Raw genomic sequence first — 12578 nt, forward strand, 5'->3', positions numbered from 1 at the left:
TGTCTTTTAGTCTAACACCTGGGTTAGGCCATGGGCTGTCATTCAGCATGAACAAGTAATTAAGCATTTAATATAGCAGTTCAGATCCATATCATATCAAACAATGTTGCTGACAGCCAAACTGAATTCCTGATCATAATTTCTTCAAAGAAAAAGAATGGATTTTATTAGGCTAATTGAGATTCCATTCTAATTTCCTTTTTAATCTCAACAGAGAAGTTTATCCAGTGAACAGTGCGGTAACAGTGCTTGTTTTGGTTTTTTTTCCATGATGTTGAATTCTAAACTTTGTCTCTTGTATTATAAACAAACATCCCTATAGGCAAAAGTATGTCAGTTGCTGTTGCTTATGAATTTAAGTCATGTAGAAAACTGTCTCAATAAGCCAAGTAGTAATTAGCCACAATGTGATTATACCCTTATTTCAATCTCTTTCCCTCCAGAAAGAGGGTTTTACTTTCTAAATCATGTGGATGTTCTTTTCTGCAGTGTTGCACGTGTAACCAAATAAAACTAAATTATTCCAATAGTAAATATTTTAGCTACTTCGGGAAATAATGAGAAGTTTGAAAAATGTCAATGCTGGATAACCAGAGAAACAAGAATGATGATTATGTTGATTGAAAAAAGCATCTAAATTAGTATTTTTAATGAAACTTTCAAGGGATCTAGCAGCTGAATTCTGCTGGATTAGTTAGTTCAACACTGTATTGGCTTCTGCTACCTGTTCTACCTGTGTATTAGTCTGCTGTCCAGGAGTGGAGGGATGAGGCAAGTTAGAAGGTACTAAGGTGTCTTAGTAGGTCAGCCTACTTATAGCATGTTATCTTAAGTCATTGATGCGGATTTGTTTCAACTGACAGGTGTTTAGAATTGCCAGAGTAGGGATGCATTCTATGCTGCCATCCTTGCTATCAACTTCATTTGCTATATGTAATTCTACCAGAATTTGTCTATAGATCTCCTTATTGTTACTCTTTTTCTTTCTTTTGTGTTGGTGCATCTTTGTACTTACTCTGTCCTGCTGAAATTAATAGAGAAATAATAATCTTAATGGAAAATAATTCAGTGGATAAGTTACTATTCAGCAAAGAGATGTATGTCTCACCCTTTGGTTTTCAGGTATACCTTTAAAATCACCATCTGTTTATGTAATTATAATCTAAATAAAACTTCTACAAAGATTGTTTAATGCAATGAAATGTTGTAGGTGGTCCTGAGATAGGGAAGAAAGCCTCTTGAATCACATATATTTTGACCTGTTTAATAGTCTAAGGTTGTTATAAAAGTCAACTACTCTTCTTTACATCAACTTGCCAACTTTGTATTGTGGAAGGAGTATGGTAAAATCATGTTTTGTCCCAAGTATGGGACCAAGTATGCTTTTAAATAGGACCAACTAGTGCCTTTTCTGTGTGACTCACTCTTTTGGGTTATAAGCCACTGATTGAGCACTGCTGTGCTAATTCATAAGCAAGACACCTCTAATTAAAGATAGATGCAGTACAAAAAATATTTTATCAGCATAATTTTAATACTGACTCGAGAGGTAAAAGGAAAGCAGATTGTTTTTTTTTCATTAGTATGAAATAAAACCCTCCTGTTAAGAAGTTATAAACAGTTTACCCAAGTCACTTCATGGTTTGTCTAAAAACTGCCTCTTAATGAGCTATAAGAAATATCTTCTAGTTTGATCACCACAGGACACTGGGGTTGAATATACCTAAACGATTTTGAAGAGATATTAGAAATACCTATTTTGTATTTTTAAAAAAGTAATCAGTGGAGGAAGTTCTGTTGTCTCTAGAAGTAGTATATTATGGTATTCAACTGCCTGGTTAAGCTTTTCCTAATACTCAACCTGTATTTACTATCTTATTTTTTTTTCTTCCCTCTTGCAAGTTATTTGGATTTTCCCTTACCCTTCTTGGTGCTTGGAAAAAACTTGGTTACCATCTATGTACCAAATTATTCTGTCTTGGCAAAGATTTATGGTTTTGTCAGTCTCTTTTCTTTGTAGATAAACAAGTAGCTTCAGCCTTTCTAGACTACATAGTTTCTAAAGCTCTTGTCATTCTTCATTTTTGTAATGTAGACTTTCTGATTTGATTTCCTTTTGAAGCATCACAACTGGCTAAAGCCCTGATGACAAAACAAACTAGTGATTATCTTTCATATAACAGTAGTTAGTGTGTTCCAGAATGAGACTTGCCATTTTTGTGCAGTTGCAATATAGTTTGTCTCATATTAATAAACAATCCATTATAAACCATCAAAATATCTTTCTGTGTATTGCGGCATAGTCAGGTATTTCTTCTTTTGTGTGTGTATGCTTCATTGCCTCTTCAGTAACAATCCATGCTTTTTAAAATTAATTTCACTCTCTTGATTTCAGTATGTATCCTGGTTTGTTGAAGTTATTTTTTCTTCTGATTCTGTTCTTCAAAATGTTTTCTGCTTCCTCAGCTTTCTTTTTTTTGCAGTTTGTATACATGTTTTATTGCAGCATGCTTGACCTTAGTGGAAGTAGTGAATACTAAGCCCAGATATTTACAGAGATGCCTTTTCTTCTCCCCATCCCCGCTCCCCACAGGGGAATACTGCTGATTTCTATTAATATTTGCCTATCTCCTGTGCACTTCTGATAGTACCAATATTTCAGGGTTTACTGTAGTTATTTTTTTAAACAGTCTGGACGGAATTTCATTATGTCCTACCAAGTTAGAAACACCTGCCTTATATAAATACTGTTTCACCATTTTTCCTTTTTAAAATTTTATTTTTTATTTAAACTCTGGAAGCATGTGGTCACATCTAACTTTTCTCAGAAGACTAAGGCACCCGAGTCCTTTGCGTCATGTGTTGTTTGCTTCCTTTTCTGGTCTACTAATTGACCTTTATTTATCTTTGTTTTCCTATTAGATTCTATAAATAAACTGAAAGGTTCTTGTTACTTCTGTCTTTTGGTAGTTGAAACCGATTTATTGATTTACTTTTTAAATTTAATTTCTACATGTTTATATACTGGTTCTTTGTTTATTGTCCTTGTTTCTACTTTTTGTAAGTTTTTTTTTTTTTTTTTTTCAATTTAGTGTTACAACATGAAGCAGTCTTTTGGACACAAATAGGATCTTTTGGGTATGGGCACAGGGAAGAAAATGGATATTATTTCTTTCATTGACTTAAAAACTCCAGCCCTCACCAAAAGACTTAAATTTTTAGACAAAAAAATGTAGAATATGTTATGGTGTCAGATAGTTATTGCAGGGTTTTTTATGATTATCCAGTACAGTAGTTGCCAAGAGCAACTTGAGCTTCTGGTTGATGATTGTTACACTGTTCTGCCCACATTTTCTTGATTGCTTCTACTTCTGCTTTTGGGCGTAAAGTATTTACTATGAATCATTATATCCAGTTTTGAACTTTATACACATCCATAAGCTAACACTGACAACTTTCAGCTATCAACTAAGTGTAAATATTTTCTCATAAGAAGTACTAACCGTTTTTCTACCATGTTGTGATCTTTATTCAGTGTCTTACTGAATTCCAGTCTCATCAGTAGGCATTTGCAGATAGTATAAATTGTTTCTTTTATCTGTGGGTGGTTGTCATGGGATTAACCCCAGCTAGGAAATGTAACCATGTCAGGCGCTCACTCACTGTCCCCCTCTCCCACCCCTAAGTCAGGGAGAGAATCAAAAGGGAAGGCAGAAACTTGTAGATTGAGATAAACGCAGTTTAATAAAATAAGAAAATACTAATACACTACTAGTAAATACATATATATATGTGTGTGTGTATATATATATATAAAATAGAATATAAAATAAAAGATACTCAATGCAATTCCTCCTGAACTCCATCCTCACTGAGCAGCCTGTCTCAGGAATCAGCACCCTGGTCCTGAACAGCTGATCCCAGAGAGAGAAGAGAGAAAAAGGCAGAAAGGCCCAGAGGCCTCTGCAAAACAGCAGGATGGCAAAAGGCCAAACTAAAGACAAGTCCTGAACAGAACTCCCCCAGAGAGGTCTCTGTCCTGGCTCTCAAGAGCTAGACAGAAGATCCTGACTCTTCTTAAATACAAAGCATGATGCAAATGGGATGGAATATTCTTAGTGATTGGTCTGGATGTCAGTCAAGGTCTGCCCCATCTATGCCCCCCTTCTCAGCTGCCTCACACCTGTGGGCAGAGAGCTCAGAAAAAGTCCTTGGCAAAATCAACAATAAAAAACATTAACTCTGTGCTGGGGTGTTATCTTCTTCTTCTCTAAGTCCGAAGAATGACTGTGCTAGCTATGAAAGTAAAGGTTTCTAACTGCATTAAGGAAAATAATTTGTTTTCAGTCAAACCAGCACAGTAGTATAAATAGAAATTTCCGATGCTATTTGTTGTCTTAATTGAAATGAATAAATATTTTTTTCTTCTCTTTAGGAGGCCTTATTGAGGTAAATATGAGTGAAATTAGTTTTGATGAAATTCAGCAACTTTTTTCAAAGGATTTAGACATTAAACCAGGGGGACACTGGAAACCAAAAGACTGTAAGCCACGGTGGAAGGTGAGATGCTACTTTTCTGTTTGTGTGGGTGCTGGTTTTTTGTTTGTTGTTGTTGTTAGTTCATTGGTGCAAGCAGTTAGTCTTTTACTGCCATATAGTTTATGTAATAGGTAGTATGTCACAGTATATGTATTATGCTCTCTGTGCTCAAGAAGAGACTAAAGCTTGAAAGAAAATTTGAAATGGATTGTCAAGAACTTCTAAAAGTTCATTAGCTCTTGTTACTAAGCATTTTATTGTATAGATGCAAACTTGCTTGTATGTAACTTAAAGTGTAATTAGAAGCAAGTGAACATAAAAGGAAAATCTTGTATATATTTTACTCAGAATTTTTTTCTGTTTATAATTGTTTGAACAAAATTCCAACACTTTCCTAGTGGGAACAAAAGTGTAAAACAGTGAGCCAATTTACATGCAAAAGTTGAGAAGCTTATGTAATCCATGGGAGACTTGGTCTGTATTGAAATATTAAAATTAAAAAAATGCTAATATAAAAGCTTAAAATATATGTAATTTTTTGAAGGTGGCAATCCTTATTCCTTTTCGGAATCGCCATGAGCATCTTCCAATTTTTTTCCGTCATCTGATACCCATGTTACAGAAGCAGCGGCTGGAGTTTGCCTTCTATGTTGTTGAACAGGTAACAGCATTTACTTGAAAAGTGACTCTCCAAGATTCCTTGCTAAAGGGGATTTCATACTCCTACCAAGACTTTTAAAATTGTTATCCTACTGTTATAATCCTTTGAATGAAACAGGAAAGTTCAACTCCATTCCCCAGTTTGAGCAGTGGCCAGTTACATGTTGATTTTCTTCAAATACAGACTGATATTTTGTAAGTGATAACATGGCCTTTTTGAATTGATTATCGTTGTTTTGTGTATAAGAATCTGAAATGGTCATTTGTAGGAAGCAGATTTACAGCACATGCTCACTGAAATCCAGTTGAAGACAATAGTATTAGAATGTACACTGTCCATTTTATATAGGTAAAATATAATGGAGGCATTAACGATATAAAATTACCAACTAGTACTCTTGGCTAAGGGTGTCTTCAGAAAAAGAAGGGAATGGATATGGAGTAAAAAGAAAAAAAAAAACCAAAAACCAAAACACTTAACAAAAAAAGAGGGGCCTTCTGCAAGCCGCAGTCAAGGAATAAAGCAATTCAGATGGGTAGCTTTAGGAATTTGCGCCATTGTTGACTATAGTAAATAGCTAGATCCCTAAACAAATTACAGGACTTACTTTACATAGTTTATCTAGGCATGTAGGATGCATTTGCAATATCAAAAGGTCTTATGTTGTCTTGTTTGTTCAAAATGAGATTTAAATTGTACTGGAAATCGAAAAATATTTGAATCTGACTTAGTTTTTAAGAAACTGGAAGTAAGTTCTAACGTTAATTATAATATGTAACCAAGTTGTAGGCATTGTCACATCATTCGAAGTTTTTCAGTAGTTGACTGTTTTAACAAGAAACAAAACTGAGTATTTCTTTCATAGTTTGTATCAGTATTTCTTTAACTTGTCATGCTGTATTAATCCAAACCACCCATATTTAGTTATTTCAGAGTTCCTAATGCTGTAAGTTGCTAATGCTGTTAAGTTTTGTGTAAGATGGGAGAATATCTAGACTTTTAAAATCACAGTAGATGTAGTTGGTGCTAACTGGAGGTATTGCTCTGCTAACCTAGAGGAGTAACAGGCATCTTTGTCCATTATTATTTTTTTCCATGTGGTAGATGATGTATTTTTCATACTATTTAAACTTGGTCTCTTCTTGATTCTTACAATGTCTGCTTTGTTTTCTGTTTGAAGACAGGTACACAACCTTTTAATCGTGCAATGCTCTTTAATGTTGGCTTCAAAGAGGCTATGAAGGATGCTCCCTGGGACTGCATAATATTTCATGATGTGGATCACTTACCTGAAAATGACCGAAATTATTATGGATGTGGAGAAATGCCACGCCATTTTGCAGCAAAGCTCGACAAATACATGTACATGTAAGTAGCTAGACTTATTCACATTGTTTCTTTAAGATCCAGAAACATTCTTAAAGTGTATAAGAATTTTGTGATGGTATGTATGGTAGGTGAAACCAATTAAACAGCCTCCTACCATGTTATTTACATAATATCTAGTAATTAAAAGGAAGATGTAAGTTTAGTGTCTATATTTAATACGTTGCTAATTTGAAGGTGTTATTTATCATTTTCAGTGTTGGGAAAAAAAAAAGGTGGCTACATGTGTCGAGGGGGAAAAACTTACCCTGCTTAGAAATCTTTTCTGGCTATGTAACACTTTACGGTGGCTGTTAACAAAGATAAGCAGATAATCTGCAGCAAAATTCCGCAAGAAAAAGTCTTAATTTTCTCATAAATGTACAGTTCATTTCTGCTTTGTACAGCTTTTTAAATGATTTTCTTACTGCTAGACCATTTTGTCATGTATTCAGTCTCTGTTGAAATTTGATTAATGTTGTTACCTCTTGTCATTAATGTAGAATGGCAGAAGGAAATTTTACTTGCTTTTTAACATTCTGCTGTCTCATGACACTCTTTTAATCACTTAATGTGAAACTGTACCTTATTGCTTACATGTATTTATTTGCTATCCTGAAATTTTACTTGGGAAGCTGATAAACTTGACAACCTGGTCAAACTGACACATCAAAAGCAATGAACTGAAAACATGACTCTTATGTTTGGACTTCACATTTTCAGCCGATTAGCAGTCAATACTTTAAAGTGCTTATATGTACATAAATAAACACATATAAATGTGTAAGATATTTAATCTATTATTATACTTCTTTATAAAACACTGTATGAATTTATATATACATTTGTAAAATTTATAAAATGTCTAAATACAGGTATTTACAAAATGTTTATTATTATATTGTATAAATACATATTTCTATTTACATTTATGCATATATACAAAAAAGAGCGCATTGACCACAGAAAAATACATACATGCATATGAATAAAAACCACAAATAGTTCCATAAACTGTCATACCCCATTTGTTTTTATTTTTCTTTGGTGCGTTGTTTTTGCGTCATTTTTTTGTTGTTGGTTTGTTGGGTTTTGGGGGGTGGGGAGGTGACGTTTGAGGTTTGTGGTCTGGTTTTGGGTTCTGTTTGGTTTTGGTTTTTTTGTTTGTTTTTTTTACTTGTTGTTTTGAGAACACCTGTTATTTCATTGAAATGTTGAAAGGGATATATATAGTAACAGCTTTCCCCAAAACGTTAAGATTTGTTTGAATCCTGTGTTTCCACAGAGATCAGAAATTACATGACCCTGTATTTCTTTTCCTTTCCCCTTGCATGCTGGAGTGGCAATTCAGTGTGGCAATTGTGTCCTAAGCATTGGTAAATCTTTTTGTAGATAGTCCTAACTCCTGAAGGTTTCAGGTTTGGAAGCATCTCCTGAGAAATGTTTTGATTACTTTTATGTGGTGAAATTGTGTGCTGTTTCTGAAAGCAGAACACTCTTTACTGTAGCAGCTTCAGGGTTGAGGATGCAAGTCAATATTGATGGAAGTAAATACAGATACTTAAATTTATTATTTTTTTTTAAATATAATTGACAAATTGTTTTGAGAACTGGAAATCACACTTCCTGGGCCTTAGTATGTTATGTTACATACTAATAGTGGCTTTTTATGTTGACCAGCTGCTTATTACTTAATATGTGTTAGTAATTACTGTATGCTTGCTGACAAAACAGCCTATAGATGCTGTACATGCTTCAGCATGTGAAACCTGAAAAATTGTTTTTTAAATAAGTATGTATTTTGCTGTGGTTTAACATGTAGTGTTAAACTGTTCCCCTCAAGTTTTAACAGTTCTGTGGAATATAGTAATGAATTAAAATTACTGAATTGATGCATTACTGATTTGTAATTTTTTTTCAGTTGATGAAAGAGAGGGGGTTTATTTCCATTGAGTAGTGTTAAAATAGTTTGAGGGCTTCACTTTATGCTTCACCTTTGGGTCCAAATCAACCATCTGAAATATGCGATAAACTTTTATGTGGTGGTACTAATTTGAGCTACAGTCTAAGAGTACCATTCATGCAAAACAGACACTACTGCAAACATTTTATTCAGCTTTCCTATATGTTACCTAATACCAGTGACCTGTGAACCAGTTTCCATTAGTGGATGCATTCAACATCTGTTCATGTCCTTAGTTTGGGCTGGTTTTTTTTTTTGAAAGGTGCTGTTCAAAGAAAGGGGCTGCCTATGAAAGTTCAGCTAATAATGCAGAATTTGTCTGTTGTTTTCAGTCTTCCATACAATGAGTTCTTTGGTGGTGTAAGTGGACTGACTGTGGAACAATTCAAGAAGATCAATGGGTTTCCAAATGCCTTTTGGGGATGGGGTGGAGAAGATGATGATCTTTGGAACAGGTGAGTGTTCAGTGCTTATGTCTTTCTCATTGTTCTGTGGTTCTGTGGTATCCACTCCTGGAGAGTAATTACGTGTTTTTTCTTTTGGTTGTTACCTTTTTAAAAATTTGTTTTAGATGAACAAATTCTAACGTTTCTAAACAGTTCAATTTAGAAATATCGGAACATACCATTTGAAGGGTTAAGTATGATGTTCTCTTTTTCTTGGCCTGAGGACAGTTACAGACTTTTAAGAGAGAGGTCTTGCAACAAAAAATAGATATAACAGGTAGCAGTATTAAGCATATTTAGTCTAATTCCATGTAGTCATCTGTGCGTTACTTTTTACTTTAATTTATAACTCTCTTGCTGCTAGCATTATGGAATAGCATCCCACAGACATGTAGAGTAAGCATGAATTTAATTATAGTTTGTATCTTAGGAGCAGTGTTTTAGAGAGAGGTTAATTTGTGACTATACTAATAGTCCCAAATTGGACAATGTGCAACAATGCTCACTGTCTTACTAATGGCTGGCAGTAAACAACCGTAAAATGTTCCAGCTGAGTTGTTGAAACTAAGTATCTGCATGAGATTATATAGAGAGACAGATTTTTAAAGGAAGAGTTTGTTTTATAATATTTTTCCTTGCTATTTTCATATTTTCCTGATAGTTTGCTTTAAGAACCAAGCAGGAAATACTAAATATTAAATTATTATTTCAAAATGTATTGATTTTTGTCAGCTTTTTTAGTTGTTGTGTTAGGAGTGGTATGAGTTTTCTTTAGGGAGAGAATGTCAGTGAATGCAAAGACTTAGCTCTACAAGATTTGATGCATATTTTTCACTTTTGCTGTAACTTATAAAAACATTTTTAACGCTCTTCATATAGATGTCTCTGTGTTATACTGCAGGGTTCATTATGCTGGATACAATGTAACAAGGCCAGAGGGAGATTTAGGAAAGTACAAATCCATTCCTCATCATCACAGAGGTGAAGTCCAGTTTTTAGGACGGTAAGAAAAACAGCGAACTGTTCAGATACTAGAGCTAAAGATGTAATGTTTTTTCTTACATGCAAATCTTCCACACATACAAATAATCAGTGCTCATCACTGTTGTTCCCTCTTTAGTGCTGAACTTTGCATTTTCTTAAACATACTGTGTTTGATCTTAAGATATTTCTTATTTAGCTATGAGAGAGACTGAGTTTGTGTGTCAGAAGATGTTTTCCTCATAATCTTTGATGCAGAATGCCATTATTCTCTTATAGCTTGGGCATTAGTGCTGTCAGTGCTCCGTTAGCTGATTAATTTGGATATTTTACAAAAGAAAGCAGTACAGCTAGGGGAAATGGCTCCTCTGTGAAAAGAGATTTTAAAACTCCTCAAAGATTTTTTTTTTTTTTTACATGATATTTCATTCCTTATTCTGAGATACAAATCTTCTCATTTCTTGCTTACATTGACATGTACTTTTTGGGTTCATTTTTTTGCTACAAAGATGCAAAACACTTTAACTGGCCAGTAGCTTCTGGCTACTCTAGGTCCGAATAGCAAGCAGAATGTAGTAGATGAGCTACACCTAAAAATTAGAATGTGAAATGCAAAATAAAATGTTTATGGTATGTGTTTTCAGATAATTATAAATACTGCTCAATGCTGTTATTGATTTGATAGGTGTTTCTTTCTCTGGGAACATCTTTATTTTCTGTTTTATTGAGAGTTTTTAAATAGACATGTACAGTAGACATGAGTAAGTAGGTATTCTGGGGGACAGGAAGGGAAACTGTTCTTTTAAATGACCTGAAATTTACATGTTTGCAAATGCAGGAGTCTCAAGGATGACATGCAAAACAATTCAGACTTTAAAGTATGTATTGATGAACAGGGAAGTTTCCTAAGTCTTCACTGAGCTCCAGAGTTGAGTTTTATAGCAAAAGAACATGAAAAAATTGAATGTTCTTTAAAAATCAGTTTAGTTTGGGACCATGAGATGTATACATACTAAATGCCTTCTTTCTTATTTAGTCTTAACATTTTGTATGTGAACATAAAATCGAAGTGTAATAAAAACAGAATGTGGCTTACTTTTAAACTTCAGGTAGATAATTTGGTAATTTCAAAGGGCTGAGAGATAGTTTCAGAATTCAAATAGTATTTAAAAATGAAATTACTTACAGTATCATGTCTAACATCAATTGAATTTTGTCTTGCAAATCTTATGTTTTCTTTTTCCACTTCCTCTGCAGATATAAACTTCTGAGGTATTCCAGAGAACGTCAGTATATTGATGGGTTGAACAATTTAATATATACTCCTAAAATACTTGTCAGTAGATTGTATAAAAATATAACTGTTAATCTCATACCAGAACTTGCTCCTGTTAGAGACTATTGATGGAAGTGGAATGGCAAGCTACCCTTCCAGAATAAACTTTTAACACTGGAAGCTACTAATAGACACTGTAAAACAAAACAAAAATAATAAACAGCAGCTTAGAGATTTTTGACCATTTGGTGATGCGTATTTGGGATGAGAAGTGAAGTGATTGTATGTACTGTGTGCTTTGTTCTGAAAGAAAAGCCAGCAGCTACCACTCAGATGTTTACAGCATGAGACTACTGTTCAAGCCTTCATTCTTCATATTCTCTATCTTAAAACTCAACTAAATAAACTGCAGAAAAGAGACTTGTAGCTTCTCTGGAAGTAAGGACAGATGCCTCCTGTTCCAGGATTTTTTTTATACTAAACCACCCCCCTCATATTTAAATGAATGCTTTTGTTTCTTTTTAAAATGTGTTTTGTAAATATGTGATGTAAATTAATGTGTGTATATTGCTTTTAAATTGCTCAATATTTTATGCTGCAGTATGTATTTGAGCGTGTTCTCATTTTAATTCTATAGAATGGTTTTCATTAGCATGAAAGAACAAGTGTAAAATGTATGTATGCTTAAAAAGGTTATACCTTATGTGAAATGAAGGAAATATTAATTGTTGGCCAGCTATGACTGTAAACTGTTATACTAGTTTTGAGCTCTAGGCCTCCTGCATATCTATATAGAAAAATCAGTTTCATATATGAACTTGCTAGAAAGAGAGCTTTCAATTTTATTTATTGCCAGCAAAATTGTATGATACCCTGCCTGTCACTGAAATCCTATTTATATGCATATTGCATGTGTATTACAGAAAAATCTTGCAGTTGTTGCGTATTATGATCTACAGGAACTCTTAACTGTTTCCAAGTGTGCCACTAGTGTCAATGTCAGGGATTTTAATGCCTAAAACAATGTGTCTGGGTGCGTACAGTATTTTGGTATTGTTCTTTATTTTTTTTTTAATTCTAGTAAACAGCACTTTTATTCTTCCAAAATCAGAAGAGCCAAAAATGTGTCTTCTTTGGAAGAATATAAAAGTTAGATTTTTAAGAAAATAAGAAAACATAGTTCTAATAGTTCCAATGCTTGCAGTGTGGGATTTTCAGAAACATGGTGTTGATCAATCTGTTTTGATGATGGTAGTAGCGTAAGCAGAACTGAAAGCAGGCCAATACCAAGTCCTTCTTAAAATTCCACCCATAATATATTAATCAATATAGCTATTTTAGGGTCTG

The 12578-nt window shown here is 33.8% G+C and overlaps 1 protein-coding gene across 1 annotated transcript in view; it reads left to right on the forward strand.

The window, feature by feature from the left end:
- Positions 1–11360, forward strand: part of B4GALT6 (beta-1,4-galactosyltransferase 6) — a gene marked incomplete at its 3' end in the record, with an annotated part of 30829 nt that extends 19469 nt beyond the window's left edge. Inside the window, exons 4-9 of the mRNA XM_080339709.1 lie at positions 4436–4560; positions 5084–5200; positions 6381–6568; positions 8861–8983; positions 9876–9977; positions 11213–11360. Coding sequence (XP_080195835.1) covers positions 4436–4560; positions 5084–5200; positions 6381–6568; positions 8861–8983; positions 9876–9977; positions 11213–11360 — 803 coding nt within the window. The remainder of the gene's footprint in view (positions 1–4435; positions 4561–5083; positions 5201–6380; positions 6569–8860; positions 8984–9875; positions 9978–11212) is intronic.
- Between the last annotated feature and the right edge of the window lie 1218 nt (positions 11361–12578).

This window comes from Nesoenas mayeri, assembly GCF_963082525.1.
Source record: "Nesoenas mayeri genome assembly, chromosome: 2".
In the NCBI taxonomy this organism is placed as follows: Eukaryota; Metazoa; Chordata; class Aves; order Columbiformes; family Columbidae; genus Nesoenas; species Nesoenas mayeri.